Raw genomic sequence first — 21,533 nt, forward strand, 5'->3', positions numbered from 1 at the left:
CCAGTCATTAACCACACAGCCTTTTAGAATGACTAATTCGATATACTGTCCAATGACAGGCCATCCATTTCTGTGCATAATTACAAAACCCCAGACTTGCCATCAGTCTCAAATTCACATCGCGGCCGATAATACGTTGACTGATTAATGGATAGACGCAGAAAGTGATTCTAGTTCTTTAGCTAGGCCACTGGTGCGTGTTGGCACTCTGGGTGCCTGTCTCATGTTGAAACAACACACAAAGGGCGTGTTTGGAGATGGACCCGGTGTGGTTTGACCCTGCACAGGAGAGGGAGCATAAAGCTGGTGGAAACCTCCATCAGTCTAAAAACAGACCCTCCAAAAAACAGGCTTGCCTGTCCGTGTTTGTTTTTTAAGGAAACGTGACAGTTGATCATAGGCTACATGGTGGTTGTTTTTTCAGGGTTGACCCTGATGGGTTGTTCCCAATCCAGTTGTTCATACTGTGTCTAGTGTCTATTCACAGCATTTCTTTGATATTAAAAAGCAATATTTTAGTGAAAGCGGAAATAGAAATGGAATTTGCCCCGGGCAAAGATTTAACTCCGTGTTTTTTTTTTTTAATCATATCCCCGCGGCTAAAGCTCTACTACGTCTAACGACTCACGAGACCTGATTGCTACAGCTGGGTAGCAATTAGAGGAGATGCTTCTAAATACATCCAAGCTCATAACTGTGCCAAATCCCATTGACCTCGGTTTTTGCCAGGCGGATCCTCCACCCCCAAAATGAGATTCATCATCTTTCATTCATGTTTATGAATTTGTAGTTAGAGGACATGGCTCTGGAGATATACTCAAAATCATGTAATTAGAGGACTCAAGGCGCTCTCAGTGTGCTTCTTGTCATAGGCAGCCAGGCCATAAGTGCTTCACAGATGTCATTTGAAGTGCGCTGACTGTGAGACTGGCTGCTGAAGAGACTGGGCCAACCAACATGGCCGACTTGCAGGGGGGGGCAAAAGTCTGTGTCTCTTATGAGTAGACACTGGTGCTTATGTTGCTGACCTCTTAAAATCGTCTTGGGGTGATGTCTGATGCTAAATTTTAATTCAAAGTAGCATTTGACTTTTACAAAGATACATTTTCTCCATTTAGCTCTCTGTCTCTCCTTCTGTCTCTCTCTCTCTCTCTCTCTCTCTCCCTCTCTTACACACACACACACACACACACACACACACACACACACACACACTCACATGTGTGCTCTCCCTTTCAGTGCGATGGCATTGTCCTAGACCTCAGCAACACCTCTCTGGAGGGCATTGCCGTGCTCAACATTCCCAGCATGCACGGCGGCTCCAACCTGTGGGGCGAGACCAAGAAGAGGCGGAACTACAACCGCATGAGCAAGAAGGCGCCGGAGAGGATGCCGGCGATCACCGTCACCGACGTCAAGGAGCTCAAGTTCTGCAGCCAGGGTGAGTGTTCTCAAATGGGAGGGACGTTCTGGGTTCTGCACTATGGGCCTTGTTCACAGCCGCCATTTTTTACATTAAATACATGGCAAGCCCCCAGGTGTTACCAATGACATTAATTAAAGTTCTGATTCTGCTACACTTCCATTTGGACTTTCATGTAATTGTAAGTATGTAAGTAGTAAAGCCTATGCTTGCCTTACTCTTTCATGTTTGCTGCTGTGAAAAAGGTCTGCAATGTTGTCATATTGAAGTCCTTGAAGTTCCTGAGTTCCTGAACATACACTACTGTCTATGTACAGTATACTGTTGGTATCATCTAGGTCTTGGTCTTCTTTATTGACATCAAGGGGGAGTTAGCCTTCCAGGAAGCACTACGATTAATGAATTAGTTTTATTCATACAGTGATACTCTTTCTTGAGTCATGTCGACACACACCGTGAGGTCATTTCCTCTTGTGCTTGTGCAATTACGAACGAACATGACTCACTTCAGAAGAGCCCGGGGATCACTTGCTGTCTCCACCGGCCAGGGTTCTTGTTGTGGCTGCCATTTAGGAATGTCCCCTCGAAATGAGTGTGCTCATAGGAGCGCAAAGGCACGGTGAAGACGTCAGCCGATCCCCCCGTCAGCGTCCGTCAGCAGAGGCCAGCGAGGCCCACGTTGCCATGGCAACCCACATCAACACTCAGCAAAGCATGTGTCCTTTTGGAGAAGGGATCGGTCATTCAGGACTCCCTCCCCCCCTTCCTGACATACACACACACACACACACATACTGACATGCACTCCATCCCAAGCCCCCCCTGGACTGACTTCTCCTAATGTGACAGCGGCCGTCAGCTTCGCTATGGTCATGTCCAAATCCCGTGTGCCTTTAGGGCAGTGCCGTGCCGCACCGCGCAGCTCTGCTCCTGGCTCTCGGGAGCCAAGCCCAAGGTCGGCTCAAGAGAACAGCTGTTTCACGCTGGCCGGCATTAACCTCCAACACCAGCGCTGAGCCCTTGGGCCCCGCTGTCCTCCAGGGATCTGTTTTTCTCTCTCTCTCTCTCTCTCTCTCTCTCTCTCTCTCTCTCTCTCTCTCTCTCTCTCTCTCTCTCCCTCCTCCATTCCTCACTAGGGTAAAGGACAGGAGGATGACACCAAAAATAGGACCAACTCTCTCTCTCTCTCACTCCCCCTCCTGCTCTCTCTTCCTACCTCTCACTGTCACCATCGTTTCCGCTTTTTTTTTTGCGATCCACCTGTCTCTCCATCCACTCATCTGTCTCAGTTAGGTTCGCTTTCTCTTTTTTTTTGTGATGACTCACTGGCTTCTCCGTACTGCTGATCCCCCCCCCCTCCTCTCACACACACACACCTCCAAGTGTGCTGTCTTAAAGTGAGCCATTTATTTCCATTTGTCAGTGTAATGTGTAAGCCCACAGTAATATCTTCTTAGGATTTTTTCTTTCTTTGGGGTTTGGGGGGGGGGGCAGTGTTAGTGGGGATGTGAACAGTGAGATTGATGCTCTCCTGTGTTTTTTAGACCCTCCCTTCTCCTGAGATGTCTGGCTGCAGCACCACGCTCTTGCTGTGTCTTTTCTTCTAACTTTTCTTCTCACTTCAATCTCTCCACATCTCATTTTGTCCTCCTCGGGCCTCTACTCTGTTCTCTCTCTCTCTCTTTCTCTTTCTCTTTCTCTCTCTGAAACGAGCATTGAAAAGAACCAGTTTCCATGGAGATCCCCGGGCCCTACTGAACTAGAGAAAAGGGCAGGGATGAAGGGAGGAGGGAAGGATAAAGAAAGAGTGAAAGAGAGAGAGAGAGATAGAGAGAGAGAGAGAAAGAGACAGAGACAGAGAGAGGGGGGAGGGCGCTGCCAGCTGTGTGACTCATATTAGTAATCTTTAACTGGCCTCCAGGCAGCGATATTCGACTCTGCTCTGATCCTAAACTCGCTGCATTAGCTGCCGGAGGGCCCAGGTCGGTAGCTCGCTCCGACGCACGCTTCCTGCTGCCTCCCCGCGCTGTCAATCACTCGTTAGCCCCCCGTCGCCCCCCAGCGCACAATGGATTTAGCAGCGGGAGCAAACAATGTCAAAAATGGAGGACTATTTACAGGACAAGAAACAGAGAGGAGCGTTCCCCTTTGAACTCCCACCCGTGGAGATTGATTACTTTATCCCTCAGTGCAGGCACACACACATGTACACACACACACACACACATAAACGCACACACACACATGTACACACACAAAACACCCACGTGCACAGCACACACACACACATGTACACACACACACACACACACACACACACACACACACAAAAACACCCGCGTGCGCACACACACACACAAACACACACACACACACACACACAAAAACACCCGCGTGCGCACACACACACACACACACACACACACACACACACACACAGCATTCAGACTCTGGCGTCACATGCACTGGCCGATTGCAACGCGTACACTCACATGAACTTTCACGCATGTGTGCACACAGTAGGCAGGTTAACCCAGTGCCGTGTCACCTTGAATGAAGGGCTTTATTTTGTTGAAACTGCTTGCCTGGCGGTAATCACACCCAGGGCAATGTTAGCGTGTTCACTATGGCAAGCAGCTTTGCTTTTTCATGTTTTGCTCTTTTCTCTCTCTTTTTGGTAACACTTTCAAGATACTTGAAGGTATCTACATGTATATAAGAGTCACATGACATTGTCATGACACATGAACCTTAACCCTATAACCCTAAATAGAATGACACTTATTGACAGAAGCTTATGTCATAAAGGTTTATGGCTTGTTTATAATGTTTATGACACGTTCATGACAGTGTTGTAATTTTTACTTTAACGTTGCTTCTGACACACAAGAGTAAGAGTGAAGTGAAATTGATGGAAACTGATGAAAAGGATGCTTTTCGTTAATTTCTTTTCGTTGGAAAGGGGATACGTTAGTTAAGGATTTCATTTGTGAGTTTTTGCACTGATTTTCACTGGCCACTGGAAACTATAGCTAGATCTTAATAAAGTAAATTTCTAAATGTGTATCCTATTCCCTTACCAATGTATTGCTGTCCTATTTAGCTTCCCGTTATTTCTGGTGCCTGTTGTTGGTTGTGGAGGCATGTTTGTCCTCCTATAGAATGAGTGCTAGCCTATGTGTTTGTTTCACCCTATAGGCCGATTGATCAGCCAGGCTTTTAAGCTGTCAGGTCATGACTCACCTCTCTGAGAAATGACCCAGGCGTTTGCTCTAACCCACTTAATGAATGATTATATATTCTATCTGTTGTGTGCCTATGTGTGAGTGTGTGTTATGTATGTGTGTGTGTGTGTGTGTGTGTGCGCGCACGCACATGTGTGTGTATGTGTGATTGCATGCGTGTGTCATACGTGTCAGTTTGCATGCGTGCATCGTATGTGTCAGTTTGTCTGTTGGCGTATTAGTGTGTGTATGTGTTTGTGTGCACATATTTACGTGCAAATGAGAAAACAAGGATTATAGCTTTGCATTTATCCTGACAGCACAGCCCTAGTGGCACCCATTTGTCCATCAGTATGTGCGTGCATGCTTTGCCTTGTCGCCAACAACGTGTGTGTGTGTGTGTGTGTATATGTGTGTGCGTGCGTGCATGTGTGTGTGTGTGTGTGTGTGTGTATGTGTGTGAAGGAATCCACTGTTGTGGAGTTATCCCACAGGGTTTAACCTTTATTAAATTAGCTCCTCCTGCTAATCCCATTCGGAAAAGAAATGCGGAGAAGGACGTCTCTGGTTTCATAGGGGGAGAGTACGAAGGGGAGAGGGAGACCACGAGCCAGTCACACACAGAATTTGAGTTTGTGTGTTGTGTTTGCGTGATCGTGTGCGTGTGTGTGTGTCTGTGTGTGTGTGTGTGTGTGTGTGTGTGTGTGTCTGTGTGTGTGTGTGTGTGTGTGTAGGTGCACCGAGACCCCTCTTGTCTCGACTGGCCTGCCTGCGAGTGCCTAATTGTTTTTCACAGTTGTTTGCCGCGGCTGTGATAAGATTGTGCCTTCAATTCTGTGGTGTTACAGCTAATGCAATCCATCCAGGCTAGACTCAGCCCCAGTATGTCCACCCTCTTCAGCGTCCATTGGTTCAGGTTCTGGGTGACACTGTGTCTACGGATGAAGCTTGCTCTGTCCAAACCTCCCCGGCACTTAAGGGCAAAGGGGCAGACAAACCCTCCAATAAGCACAGTGGCGATCGATGTCGGGTGTTAAAAGCCCTGCAGCCATAATGTGTTTTGAAAGTGCACGCTTGAAACACTCAAAAGTCAGGAGGGATAACGTTAGCTCTTTGTTGCAGGCAGCTAGCAGACAGTGCTAGAGTGAGAGAGTGCTCTTTCATTGGAATGGAGCATCTGAAAACAGTGTTAACAAAAAGCACATTTCGGCAGTGTAGATTGTCTGCCGTGCCCACTGTCATTCCAATCTGTTGTCTATGTGGTATGCGTGAATTGGTGTTTTGTTTTTATGACAAGCAGTTGTATGCAGCACTGTAATGCCCAAGACAAATATTTCCTTCTGGGACAATAAAGTTCATCTTATCTTATTGAACAGAGCGCCATAAACCATGTGGTTAATGCTAGGTATAGGCAATGGAATTGGACAGAATTTCTCTCCACGATACAAAGCAATGGCCATTAATTCGGACTGGTCCTGATTTCGGATTCCATTATCTTCTTCGGTGGATTTTTGTGTGTTGCCTGCAGTGTATAAAAATACTGCCTGGAGAATGTGTTCAATTTTGCTGCTCTTAGCAGCTGTCTCCGCACCCTCCGTGTTATTTTAGGAAACGGCATCAGGGGAGGCAAAGCTATTGTGCTCATATTGCTACAAACAAACAAAAAAAAAAACACAATGTGACACTCAGGCAACAGAAATAGAACAAATTCCCCTCCCATCCCAGAGAGGATTGTGGGAACTGGACCATTCAGACGAAGGCCCGGGTTCCTCATGATCGCTTGGCACCCTCCGCCGATGTTTTCTGGTCAGCTGAGGCCACGTAAAGGGGGTCTTCTGTTGGTTCTTGGGAGAACGGACGGCGCTTTACAAGCGTCCTTCATCCCCCTTGAAAAAAAAAAATAAAAAAGCTTTTTTTTTTTTCTTCCCGTGAGACGATGTGTGACGGCCCTGTTTGTTGCTGTTGTGAGAAGAGGCTTTATATCTGAATGGCATGAGAACATGACTAGGGGAAGAAAGGAAGCTCTCTGGCCAAGCGTTTTGGATCATGTGAACAGAGAGAGAGGGATCATGAGAGTGAGCTCCCTGCAGAGCTGCTTAGCCAAGACCTCTCGCTGATCCCTGACCCTCCTGCCTCATACTGAACACAAGAGGAGCTGCCATCCATCCATCTGCTCGCTGGGTCTCATGTCGCTGCTTGGTTTTTTACTCGGCGTCATTTTAGTGGAAAAGTGCATGCTGACTAATGAGAAACTGACAGGCTTTTTTTTCGAGGACTTGCCATTTTGCATTTGTTAGAACTTCCTTTCGGTTTTTTTATTATTATTATTATTACTGGCAGTTAAATTACCTTAAATCTTTTGACCGGTTAACCTTCTGTGCCACTGAAAAAGTACTGCCAGTGTGATAATAAAATATTGTTTTTCTTGTGCACGACAAAAAGATGTGCCTTGCCAGAGCGCCTGACCTTAGCCAGTGCTCCAGGAGCGGTGCAGGAAGCGACACGTCTGATTACACGCAGGAGTGCAGCTCGCTGTGCAGGCGTTGGCTCCGGCCCATCAGCTCAGTGGCGAACCCGTGATTCATTTGGAGCGACTTTGACAAAGATATTGACAGCAAGGATGAGTACCTGGAGAGAAAACAGCCACACCACACTGGTTGCATCGCCACCTGTGCCCCCCCCCCCTCTCTCTCTCTCCCTCTCTCTCTCTCCCTCTCTCTCTCTTTCTCTCTCCCTCTTTCTCTCTTTTCTCTTGCTACCTCTTTTGCTATCTCATTATGTCTTTCTTTCTCCTCGTCTCCTCCCTCTCTCTCTTACTACCGCTTTTGCTCTTTCATTCTTTCTCTTCATCTCCTTCTCTCCTCTTCCTCTCTCTCTATCTCCCTCTCTCTCCTCTCTCCTTCTCTTTCCGTTGTGTGTGTGTGTGTGTGTGTGTGTGTGCTGTCATTGCGCCAAGCCAGGGCCGCCCCCACACCTCCAGCATGGCGTCTCCACCCTCACCAGGTCCTCCCAGCCATCTGCCATCACTCCAGACGCCCAGAGACAACGGCAGCCGTGCCCACTGAGGCGCTGAAGAGAGAACACACACATGCAGTACACACACTCATATGTACACTCACACACACACACACCAGTGATGCGCGGGTACGTGTCTGAACGACCCGCCCCGCCCCGCTGTTTACAACTAACCCGACCGCAACTCGGACCGCAAAAAATAATTATTGAAATACAGGACCCGACCCGCTTCCCGACCCGCTTATTGTAAAACGTAGTCTTACTAGTCGTAGCGTCATTGAGCTACGCAAAATTGGTATCTCATATGCATGTAAAACAATAATATATATTGCCTAATTATATATAGCCTATAATTGCTCAGAATTTGGGAAACATGCATTTAGTCTACCTTTTTTTTTGTTCCGTGTCAGCATTCATCCAAAAATGTGGCTATTTGACTCAAGATTGAACATAATTAGCCTAGGATTTTCCTATACAAATTCTGTTTCAGCCGTTCCTCACATGAATGCCTTGAAGCTCTCCCAAGCATGAAATGCAGGCATAGAATATTATTAAGAAACTCTTTATTAACGTCTTCATCAATGGACCAAAACAAAAACCAAAACCCATAGGGCCCGATTGAGTGCGCGTCATTGCTCCGAAACCTTTATTGCACGACGTGGGGAAGAGCAGACGTGGGGCTTTCCAACGAGCCACTAGGCCTATATAAGTTGCGCAAGGACGCACATTGCATGCTCATACCAATTGTAGGCTATATGCCTTGATGACATTAAATTAAGAAGTATTTCCTGATTTGGGAAACTTTTAGTTTATTTTTCTTTCCATAATACCATTCGATCTTGCTGCAAATTATCAGACTTGAGAAGCACGCATTGCATCGGCAACTTCGCTGCTCAGTAGCCGATTCTGCCACTTTCTGTCAAGGCCAGCAGTTCAAGAAAAAAGCTGCAGATCATAGACAAAGAAAGCATATGCTCTGAGAACAGAACACAACTGCATGTCAAGTGTAGCCGAGGGTCTGTCTACGCAGAAACAACAAGTGCATTTCTACATGTTCGTGACAAAATGTGGGGGATAGAATCGCGTTTCAGTGGGAATGCTGCAACTTATGTCTTTCTCTTCTAAAGACAATTACGATATAAATGACAAAAAAATAACGGCATATTTTTTTTACCGACCCGACCAAACATGACCCGCATATCATTAAAAATATTTTTTCTTGACCCATAACCGCGGGTGACCGCGGGTGACCGCGGTCGCCCGCTCGATTTGGATCAGCCCGCGCATCACTGACACACACACACACACACACTCATACATACACTCACACACACACACACACTCATACATACATACACTCACACACACACACACACTACATACACTCTCACACACACACTCACTCATACATACACACACACACACACACACACACACACACACTCCTACATACACACACCCATACGTACACACACACATACACATACATACACACACACACACACACACACACTCATACACACACTCACACATACATATACTCACATACACACATACACACACACACACACACACGGTGATGGAAGACCTGTCAAGCCCCTATCCTATCTCTGTCTTGGCACACAAGGGCACCAGAATGAATGGCAAGCAACTTACATCGCTTAGCTGTTGCAAGCATGGATGTGGTGCAAGCTCTGACAATATCAATGATTCTGTTTACAGGCACTAAAAGTCAACAGAATCAATAGTATCTTCTTCATATTCAACATCCCCATAGTATCTTCATACTGTAATATCAGGATCTCCTTAAATGGAAATACTCTTGCATCTGTGAAGACCGTAACTCATGTTGATAACTCGAACTGACTTCAGATGAGCTACCACATATCAAATATCAAATGCAAGGCCTTTGGGGATGTTAGTTTTATGTTGGTGGGTTTAAATGATTGTTCTGACTGAGGGAGATGCAAGAAATACTCTCGCATCTGTGAAGACCATTACTCTTGTTGATAATTCGGACTGACGTCAGATGAGCTACCGCATCAAATATCAAATGCAAGGCCTTTAGGGATGTTAGTTTTATGTTGGTGGGATTAAATGATTGTTCTGACTGAGGCAGACGCCCCCCCCCCCCCCTCATTCTCTGCCCCATTGCCTGGGCACTACCGTACTGCCTGCACCACTCCGACTCCGCTGGCTGGTTCTCTGGCCCACAATGCATCCTGGCAGGGTTATGTAAGCGAGCGTTAGCCGTCTATTATTAGCTGCAGCCTTGCTGGGATGAAGTAGCACTGCCTCGATTGAAGAAGAGGGAAAAAATGCCCTGATCCAAAGGAGCAGCGGGCGTTTATTGTCATGAAAATAAAGTGGAGGGAGGCGCGTTGCTGACAGTCACTTATCTTGCCACCCAAGCCAAAGGCAGATTGTTTGTTCTTTTGCTCTTTTTTTTCAGGGTTTTTTTTTTTGCCTTTGATGATTTACTTTGATTGTGTAGGAAGGAGCTAGAAGCAATAATTCTGCTTCTCTCTCTATCTTTCTCTTAACCACATACACACACACACACACACACACTTTAGCTTCACATGGCATTGAGAAGCAATAATTCTGCTTTTCTATCTCCCCCTCTCTCTCTCTCTCTCTCTCTCACTCACACACACACACACACACACACACACACACACACACTACTCTAGCTTCACATTACATTTCCAGGCAGGTCTTTGCAGGTCTGATTGCCAGTGAGAGAGTGGCCATAGTGTCAGTGTTCTGGGTCACTGACTCATGGAAGCCTCCTTAAATAGCTCTGATTCTTAATTGCTCTCAATCCTACCCTGTCTTCAAAAAAAAAAAAAATGCGGATTTGATTTTTTTTTCGAAAACCACTGTGTTTGGTGTGATTGTGAATGTAAATATGTTTGTGAGTATCATAATAGCTTTGGGCAAATCCCACCACACTCTCATGCCAATCTGACCAGCGCCATACCCATTGTGAGAGCCTGACGGCAAGGGTGTCTTAGTCATGCCTGCTCAAATAGCTGTATTCCCCTATCAATCACAGAGCACAGCTAAGTCAGCCTTAACAATTGTTTCCCTCCTCACAGTGACAAAAATATAGTTGTTGGTTGTTGGTCGGTCTTATAGTTAAAGGCTTCTCGTGTACATAAATTAAAGAAATAACAAAATTAAATGACTGTACAAATGCATGCATAAAGTTGAAATGCAAAGCTTTGGAAATGTCCTGAGGTTAGCGCTTAGTGCTGTGGTTAAATCAGTTGGGCTGGGAGTTTGGGGCTTTGTGGTCTGCTGTACGGCTGTAGAGATGATGATCGTTTTAGCGTGCTTCATGCGTGCGTTCAGCAGCACCTTTGTTAGGTAACGCTTAACCTAGACCCACCACTCCTCATTTCAGCTCTCAGTGGAAACCCTGCCGCTGGATGGATAAGCATCATTGTCCTTTGCGCTTCAGTGATGTGTGCCGTGAAATTTGCCATCTTGAAATATTTAAAATGCGGATGACTCACTAACTTACTTTCCTCTGACAATGTAATATTCAAAGCTTTCGCGTGCCTCGCCGCGGAAAAAAAAACAGAGAAAGCTAACTTTCTCTCTCTCCCGTTGGTCTCCTCCATGCGACCCTGTTACTCTGTGTGGCGGTGGACCATATGGAGGAGCCATCTGACTCCCTGAACATGTGAAGCAGTTTGTTGTCAGAAAACACTCTCGAAGGGTACACGAATTTGGAACGCGGCCCGAAAACTTTATCTCCATCTTTAGCCTGTAACGTAGACTCCGCGCGGTCTCAGGGCAGGCCACACGTCCCAAGTCACCGCCTTGCAGCCTTGCACAAGCTGATACTCACTCACCCCACTGGCACCGACACCAAAAATACTGACACCCCCACCTCACCTCTCCTCTCCAATGGGGTTGCTTGTGTATCTGCGAAAGCCACTGGGCACATCTATTCTGGGTCAGGCCACATTGGGAAATTGGTCAGTGTGTTTACATTGCAGCACGCCCCCCCCTATGGCCCCATAAAGTCACATAAACAGTGCCAGGCCCTGCTCCGCCTGAACAGCTGGATGCGTGGGTGAGGGAGTCGGGCGGAGAAAGTGGGGTGGTGGTGGTGGTGGTGGTGGTGGTGGTGGTGGTGGTGGAGGTGGAGGTGGTGGTGGTGGTGGTAGCGGTGGAGGTGGTGGTGGAGGTGGTGGTGGAGGTGGTGGTGGTGGTGGAGGCACTCACGTGCCTCACGTATCACACCCATGATGGCTTTTGGATCAATAGGTTCTGCACGAGACCCGTGCTGCTGCTGCTGCTGCTGCTGCTGCCGGGGGATTGGTGCAGGCAAAGGGCTTGTTGATGATGCAGAGTAGTAGACAGCAGAGGTGCAGGTCTAAGCTAATCATTTGAATAGCTCTTCAGAACATTCACAGATTAAGCTAGGATGTGGGTCAGTGATTGAGCCAGAAAGAGAGAACATGAGCAAAAGAGAATGGAAGAGTGAGAGAGTGGTAGAGAGAGAGAGAAAGAGAGAGAGAGAGAGAGAGAGAGAGAGAGAGAGAGGGACATTTTTTTTTTTCAGTCACATTTCCTGACCTAAATCATTTCACGTGACTTCTTTTGCTGTTATAAAACTGTGCCTCCTTGTTTTGTTTATAGTATTCCAGGATCATGGAGATCATCAGGTTACGCCCCCCCCCCCCCCCCCACAAGCACATTCCATTTTTCAATGATTAGTTCGCTTGGGTTAATGAATGGATGGAGTGCTTGAGGAGGCAGAAAGTACCAGCTGTTTTTTTTTTTCTCTCAGCTCTGGACCCAAGTGCAGAGTAGGACATGCTTCATCGGCAAAAGCAGCCTTGTCAAAACAACGTTATTTTAATCTCTCACTTTTTGTATTGGGGATAGCGAGGGGCTGATTTTCCAAGAATCAGGCCTTTCTTTACGTAACAGCTATCCGCATCCCCTTGTTCTACAAAACAGATTACGTGAGTCACGGAGGGAGAAAGATGCCAGCCTCCACTTACCTACCTGTATCCACTCTTCTGCAGACCCCCCCTATAATATTAAATATTTAAAGTGTTCCCTCTGCTTTTTTCTTTGCAAGCCCTGTCGCTTTCCATTTGTTCCATTTGTAAGCTGACGTCTCTTCTGCTCCTGTAGATGTGAGTGACCAGCTCTTGGAGGTGGTGGGTCTGGAAGGAGCCATTGAAATGGGACAGATCTACACCGGGCTGAAGAGTGCAGGCCGACGGCTCGCTCAGTGTGCCAGTGTCACTATCAGGTCAGTTGCTGTTGTTGAGCATATACAGTACACCACACACACACACACACACACACACACACACACACATGCATGGACACAAGAAATGCAATATATTTAAACCTATACTAAAAACATCCTCTCTCACACACACATACACACACACACACACACACACACACACACACACACACACACACACACACACACACAGACACACACCACTCTTTTTGCTCGGTCACCCAGACACATGCCCAAAGTGCCCCCCACCCTCCTTTCCCCTCTCTCCCAGTGACACAACAATTGCCCCCTTTTCTGCTGAGCCCAGTGTCCAGTAAGCCAGACCTTTGCCCCCCCCTGACAAGAGCCCGGTCGCTCAGCCGCGCGTCCTGCAAGGGTCATGAGTAACGATGTTTGCCGCATGTCTGAACACACACTGGCTGGCTCGCCAGACTTCTTTTTTTTTTCTTTCTTTTTTCTGGAGAAATGTAGTCATGTGGAGTCTGAGGCATTAATCAGAGGAGTTACTTCAAATGTTTGTCCTGCCCGTTCGCCGTCATGCTCCGTTAGCTTTTCATAATGACCTTTAAGACGTTTGGGCTGAAGACTAGGGGGCAGGGGGGGGGCGGGGGCGGGGGGGGGTTGATGATTTCCTCTAAGCTCACCTGTATGCTGGTGTCAAGTGAAGCCAGCATTTGAATGCCTGCGTTTTTGCAAACACTCAAATTAAGAAGGCTTTAATGGCTGCCGTTCTCCCTCAGTGTGTCTCGTTTGCTCAGTCACTTGGCTGATGGGTTTAAACTAACTTTGAGACTGAGGGTACGTTTGTCTGCGATGGTGTGTGTGTATGTGTCTGCAAGAGAGGGAGAAGGAAGAAACAAGAAATATAAAGTGTGTGTGTGTGTGTGTGTGTGTGTGTGTGTGTGTGTGTGTGTGTGTGTGTGTGTGTGTGTGTGTGTGTGTGTGTGTGTGTGTGTGTGTGTATGTGTGTGTGCACGCTTGTGAGCTGGGGGAAGGGGGCCAGGGTGTGTGTGTGTGTTTGTGTATACAATTGTGTGTGTATGTGTGTGAGAGAGCGTATGTGTGTGTTTAGAGAGCGAGAAGGCCCTGTCTGGGAACGGGACTCGTGGGAAACAAAGGTAGCTCTGTTCACTCCAACCCCCGTCCTGGGACAGTGTGTGTGTGAGTGAGGGGTGCCTGCGCGCCCCTCCAGAGTGTAAAAACTGTGACCTAACCCTTCAACCCTCCCTCCCTCCCTCTCTCTCTCTCTCTCTCTCTCTCTCTCTCTCTCTTTCTCTCCCCTCTCTCTCTCCAAACAGAACGTCGCGCCTGCTCCCCATGCAGATCGACGGCGAGCCCTGGATGCAGCCCCCATGCACGGTCAGCATCCCACTTCTTCTGCTTAGAACTTAGAACTTAGAATTTAGAATTCCTGCAATTCCCTCAACACCTCACATTTATTCACTTAATCAGCCTGACTTACAGTCGAGTGCAGGACAGATACTGTATTATGATCACTGTGTGTTCATTGCCTTGGTATGAAGTCCATAACCACAATATTGTATGGACTCTTTCTTTACCACTCCAGCAAGGGAAACATAGCATCCTATGTAACATCCAACATGACTAATTTATTTATTTGTCTTAGTTCACCAGTGGTCATGACCCAAAGGGACTGAATAATTGAGATCAGTGTTTTACTGTCTTTTATTTATTGCCAGGACACTGCCATTAAGCCATCTGCTGAACCTCAGACAGGAAGCACAAAGCTCTGTTGTTCAGCAGACCCACAGCATGTAATAGATTATGAAAGAAATCTAATAAAACCATAGCACTTCTCATTTCTCTTCTCTGTGACTCTCCTTTGCTCTCTCTCTCTCTCTCTGTTTCGCTCTCACTCACTCTCTCACTCTGCGTTTTTCCCCCTCTTCATTTCTTTTGCTTCAACAAGCCTTCATGGCAAGAGCTTAGTTAATTAAATTACCGTCATGTCACCCCATACCACAGCCTGATTATATCATTAGGAGCGGACAAACGCACACAGGATTCCATCTGTGCATAGCGACAGCTATCTTATTTGTGTATAGGCAATATATATATATATATGTGTGTGTGTGCGTGTGTGTGTGCGTGCGTGTGTGTTTGTGTAGTATATGTATAGAGTGCTTTGGTGCAAATAGAATGCTTAAAAAAAAGTGTGTTGCATGGTGGCTTCTCCTCTTTCTCATGATCTCAGACCTCTTAACACCAGAGCAGAGAGGCCTTAGTTCAAAGCTAGAGGTTAGTCCCACATTCAAGGTCAGCTCACTGCTTCTCAATTGGGCACATGGCAAATCTAGTTTAAGGCTCCCTACCTAAGCTCCTGTGTTTTGAAATGTTTGGCAACATGAACATGATCATCCATAGACTTAAGACCTTTGAAGGCAAATTGTTTATTTATTAATGATCTTTTTTTGTCTGTTTTGCCACAGATACGAATTACCCATAAAAACCAGGTGCCCATGTTGTTTGGTCCACCCCAGAAGACTCCCTTTTTCTTTTTCAAGAAGCGTAACAAGAGTCGGGATTAAAAGGAAGAACTGTTGGAGGAGTCAGTCACCCACACAATAAAAAAAACTCACATATTCAAACACACGTACACACAGAAAAAAACATAATGCCTATCAATTCAGTCGCCTGAACTTTTGGAGGTTGGAAGACTTGGACAGACATGACGAATATCTTCATGGAAAGAGACTACATTTGAAAAGACCTGGAGTTTTTCTAGAGTAGACGATGGGAGACCAGTTCAGTCCGTTTGACCACTTCCTGTGCATCTAAACTTTTGGATGTCCTGCCATAGGCCTTGCAACACCACCCCAACCCCCTTCCCCAAACAGCCCTCCACCTCCCACCTCTCCACGCCATCCCAGCCCTGCCACAGCCTCATGTCCCGTCCCTTCACCAAGAGTTTGCCATGAAAATACTCTTAAGAGAGGTTCCTCACAAACTACAGCCAATACTAAGACACTGAAGACACAACAAGGGAAGGAAGGGGGACATAAGGACAAAGCAAGAGAGAGAGAGAGAGTGTAATTGGGCAGGGACTGGAGGGGGAAAAGAGAGTTCAAATGGTTTGCCAAAGAAGGACAAAAAGTGTGGAACAGTGAAGAAAAAGAGGAAGCCAAAAAAAAACCCAACTCACAAATAAAAGGAAACGATAATGTGCAGGACTGGGAGTGGATGCTGCCCTCGCGGACGTCATAGCGGGTCCAAGTTTGGCCCCTAAACAGGGATGGAGAACAAGCCTCCTCTCTCCTGGAGGAGCCAAATAAATAATGAATCGGCGAACGCAAAAGCACTCACTCCAGTGCCTCTGCCTGAGCACCCCCCCCCATCCTGCTACATGCTATCGCTAAAGAGATGGAGGAACTCATTCATTATTGAGGAGTTTGTTTACGATGGGGAGGGGTGCGGCGGCGGCGGCGGCGGCGTTTCCTTAAGCATCATCAGGCCGGGGCGTGCGTTTGGTTGGTTTATCTGCCGTTCCACCCCCAGGCAACGCGCTGTGGCTGACCCAGGGGTTTTGCAACGCAAAGGCGTCTCTGTAACCGGATCTTATCTGTCATCTCCTGCCGGTCCATTGGAGCTGGAGGACCATCCCAGTCAGGTCGCTGCAGGAGTCGGTGCATGGGCCCCTTCATCATAGACCAGTGTTGACTCAGGGCTACATTTGCATTCACTTTCACACGACACAAGCCATCAGAAAACGTTCGGGTTTTATAGCGACAGGCTTCTGGCTTCGCCCATCTGTTATCAATTGCCACCAATTTCTTACTGACTCATCGCACATAGAAAACCGTGTTAACGTCGGCATCTGTTGTTCTCTGCTGTTCTGTAGACAGAAAATCTTACTGTGATGCATTTTTATAGGCTCCAAATGAACATAGAAAACAAGCACTGCCTGGATACCACTGTTTCCCCTCGAAACATATCTCTCCCCACAGAGATAGCGTGGGGACGGATCATTACTCTGAGCCCAGTCTACCAGAACACAGAACCAGAAGGCAGTCTCGGCCCCCCTGGGGATGGGTGTTGCTTAATTTACTGTCGCACGGACAGCCTAAATTTAACCGCCTATTTCAGGGAGCATCAATCGCGTGAAACACTACTCCTAATAACAGCACTGAGAAAACATCAGCTCGCAATGTCAAGCCACACAGTCAAGAGTCGCCCCAAGTCCCCGCTGCGATGGAAAGGGGGGAAGGCGGGCAATGCGCGACCCTGGGTTGAATATTACCGTTGTCACGGTGACCTTTTTATCAGTGAAATGGGATATGAACTGCCCAACGGACTTCCAAAGGGGCAGAGAGATGGGGAAAAAATGGTGTTTACAGATTCTACTGTATCCATTTGATGTAGCCTTTGAAAATATCATTGTCAACCTTCAACTGCAAGACGTGCTATGTGTGTAGACACAGTCTCTTTTTGTATTATGAAAAATAAGTGTGCATATATATATATATACAATACCTACATATATATATATATATATATATATATATATGTGTGTGTGTGTGTGTGTGTATATAATTATATATATACTGTATATATATATATAATTATATATATAAATATATATATATGAATGTGTTTGATCTTATAACTTGTAGAGCATTGTACAGTAATATAGCCTCAAAGAATACAGTGTTACTTAATCAATTACCTGCCTGACTGTCATAGCCAGGCACATGTCTATGCTGATTGGTCCCCTTCAGTCCTCATATGCATTTGGCAAGGTGCTTTGTAAGGAGGAGGAGGTAGCCACATTTTCACGCTTGAGAATTGCTATGTTGTTGGGTTTTTGCACTCAGAAATGGAAATAGGCCTGCATCGAGCATTTCTAAACAAAATATTCCTGGCCATTATTATTTTTTATTTAATTTGCCAGTGAGAAACCACACTTGGCTTTTTTGAGAGGAGGCGGATGGTTGGCACAGCGCTGATGTGCCAGACCCCGCCCTCCCCTCTGCCTGTTCCCTTTAACTACTCTGAACCGAGGATGCTGTGTCAGGGGCCGCAGGAATCACGTAAAGCCAGTCCATAATAACCACTGTGGCCATGGCGGTCCCCTCCACTAAAACGATTCCCTTTGAAGTCGCCACCTCAAGTAATCAGCAGCTCTGTCGGGAGCTGACATGGGTGACGCTCAGTATGTTAGTAACATTAAGCAAGTGGACCCAAGGCAATGCCACATGCCAGTGGTTGGGTCGTCACATTCCTGGTCACCTAGTCCTGTGGTATCAAAGCGAAAAGCGAGGCGGGTTCAGTGAACGAGTGCATGTTTACAGCTACTTTTTCAGTTACCAGTTTTGAATGATTTTGAATAGTTCTGTATATATAGATATTTGTTTATATTTTACCTGAGGTTTTATCACCACCGCATGCCTGCTGAATCAAAGGAGACCAAGATGTCTGCTTGAGAAGAGACCACGCTGATTGTCGTTATTCCCTGCACCCCCACCCTACCACCCCTAGCCAACCCCTATCAGCTTATGCACATCAATCACATCTTTTGTATTCGGAGTAATTTTTTTTGTTATTTTTTTTTTATTGCTCATGCAATAGCATGTTATATATTGTAAAGACTGCACCCAGAGCTTGTGTTAAGTAGCCTCTTTTTTGGAGAAGAGTCAATAAGCAGCCATCTGCTCAATAACCGAATAACTGTCTAGGATATCTTTCCAACTGTCTTGTGTCCATCAGGCTCGATTTGCCACCAACATTGTCCAGTTACATGTTGTCTCTGTCAATGTCAATGATGGATAGCCTTAATTTACAAGTATAAGAAAAAACAGCATTTTTTTTTTGCCTCGAGACACTAGGTCACTTGCAATATAGAAATAGGCCCGAGAAAAAATGAGTGATGAGTTACTCCACTGTGTTGCAAGGAAGCTGCCATTGGTACTCATATTACTATGTCAGGCTAGAGAGCTGGGAGACCCATTAGCCACAATAGTTGATTTCTTCTCGTCTAATCATGAAGTCGTCATGTGTATGTGTGGTTGCGTGCCCGTGTGTGTGTGTGTGTGTGTATGTGTGTGTGTGTGTGTGTGTGTGTGTGCGCAGAGTCTGTGCCGCACCACCACCCTGTCTGCTGACTGTGGACATCTCTATGTTTTCCTTCTACTTGTTTATAACAACGATGCAAATGGATATCAGTGAGTAAGCCATGCTGCTTTTCTGAGAGACCGTCAAGTACAGCAACTACACACATTTAAAACGCATCAGCACCATCTCCCAAACAATCAGGTTAGCCCAATCATATCATCATCTTGGCACACATCTTCCCATGTAATTCTTTTTGTAGAACAAAGTTTGTCCGAAATCGCTACAAAAAGCAGATTGGTGTTATGCACCCACCTGCTACGCAGCCATAAGCCCCAGCTCTCACAAGAGTGAACTGTTACATTCCCAATCTCTGACCACCGATTCGACCTTGGCCTGGAGTCCCTTACAGAAGCAGCATGGTAGGCTAGCATAGCAACAGCATCAACTCTATCTCGTCTTATTAGTCTCGGGCAGATAAACAGTATTGAGTGTCGTGCACTGTCGCACAAATGCATTTAGGGCCAATGTCATCCTCCTCAGTCCTGAATGTGATGTTCTAACTACATGTATGCATACGCCTCTGTCCTCTTCCCACCACTAGGGTTTGTGTGGTGTGTCCATCTGTGTAAGCAGCAAAGGGTCACGGACAAAGCAACAGCCCTCTGGTCTGCCCGTGGGGAGGGGGGGGGCAGGGGCGGAGGTGGAGTGGGGGGGGCTTAGACCCCCTTGTCCTCTCCCTGACTCCTCTGCTGCTGCCTGTTAGCTGTTGGCATCTATTTTGATGGGCAAAACAAATATATTATTGAATAAAAAGGAGAGGTTCGGAACTGACTCTGCCTGCTGCCTGTTCATTTTGGGAAGGTCTGAGGGGACGCGTCCTCCTCTCGTCCATGAAGGACACACACACACACACACACACACACACACACGCCGACACAAATACAGACACAAATATGCACGCACACAAATACACACACTCTCTCACACGGAGAGACACACACACACACACACACACACACACACATCAATGCCACTGTCTGTTACTTACACTGATTTGTTTTAAATTGAATCTCGCCATAAAAGGCTTTTATGTTGATGATAAAGAGCTCTCGCGGGGAATACTCCTGGCTTTTAGCACCATGCACACATGACTTGCACAAGATGGAGGCCTCTCCAAATTCGTGTCAACACAGAGGCCTTTTGCCAAAGTCACTCACGCCTTTCTCCTCCACACACAAAGACTCCATGATCCTGAAGACGGCAACACTGTTAAGTGTGACGTAAGAGTTCAGCTGTGACCGTTTACAAATGGCAGTGACACAGACAAGACAAGACAAAGGTACACAAATGTTGAGGCGCTCCTCACCATCACAATACCCACAACACATTGCGTTTGGCTGAAGTTAAATAACAGAAATGGAGATCAATTCAATTTATGAGACATGTAATCTATAGCAGAAAAATGTAGCAAATTTTTAAAAAAAAGTTTAACAGTGGCCTGTTGTAGCTTTTAAGGTGTGGCAGTCACAAGCAATGGAAATAAACTGCTTTTTAAAATCTGTTTTCCCCACTTGTGAGCGTGCTGTTGCCCCCTATCTGGATAGGGTTAACGTGTGATTACTGTACACCACCTTCTTGATACTGATTAATCGGGAAGTGGAATGGTGTCAGACCAGTGACGGGCGCATTAGGGTGGACTTAAAAACGACGACTCGCTTGACTCACGCTGCGTGAGCTGATGAGGCTCAGGCTGATACATTTTCCAGGGATGTTTTCACTCTGCTCCTCCATGAGGCAGGCACTCCTCTGGCAGCCCTGCAAGAGTATAAGGGCCCACTTTCTGCATGCATCATTTATTACCAAACAGTGTTCGTGCTGATTGTTTTGGGACAACACTGGCCTTTCTTTGTTGATCCACCATTACTGGAAACACACTTTCCTTTTTCTGTATCGAGCAGCGCCAATTTCATGTTGGTGGACAGTGATCATGACCCCCCCCCCCCCACACACACACACACACACACACACACACACACACACACACACACCACCACCACCACCACCACCACCACCACCACCACCCCACCCCCCAATGGATAACAACTATAGCTTACCAGCGGGCAGTTAGAAGAGGTGGATTTAGTTATACAACACGGATCTTAACACAAAGCACCACAAGCTAGTCGTCATGGGTTCAGTGAGATAATAGGGTAGGAATTATCTGTCTGAGTGCTATTAATAGCCAACAAGTCACGGCTCGTCTCCTATTGGGTGCCAACCAATAGCCCCAGGACAAGCGCTAGATTTATGCTTTTGCTCATTTCATTAACTGTTCTTGGCAAAGCATTTATACATGTCAAGCTTTGTTCGTTTATACATGGCAAGCTTTGTGCTTTGTGGTTACTTATACAGGGTTTTTTCGTTTTTGCATTAGTCATGCACCTTCCAATTTAAAACAAATATGCGTGTGTAAAACAACAGTGGCTATCGGACAGTAAAGGGTGTGGTACTTTGTATTCAC

General features: G+C 46.5%; 1 protein-coding gene across 1 annotated transcript in view; it reads left to right on the plus strand.

Annotated features, from left to right (window-relative positions):
• The window catches only part of LOC134078416 (diacylglycerol kinase beta), a gene marked incomplete in the record, with an annotated part of 92,319 nt that extends 72,631 nt beyond the window's left edge, over positions 1 to 19,688 (plus strand). Inside the window, 4 exon segments of the mRNA XM_062534353.1 lie at positions 1,240 to 1,441; positions 12,823 to 12,943; positions 14,242 to 14,302; positions 15,394 to 19,688. Coding sequence (XP_062390337.1) covers positions 1,240 to 1,441; positions 12,823 to 12,943; positions 14,242 to 14,302; positions 15,394 to 15,492 — 483 coding nt within the window.
• Positions 19,689 to 21,533: the final 1,845 nt, after the last annotated feature.

Source organism: Sardina pilchardus, chromosome 4 (genome assembly GCF_963854185.1).
Source record: "Sardina pilchardus chromosome 4, fSarPil1.1, whole genome shotgun sequence".
Lineage (NCBI taxonomy): Eukaryota > Metazoa > Chordata > Actinopteri > Clupeiformes > Clupeidae > Sardina > Sardina pilchardus.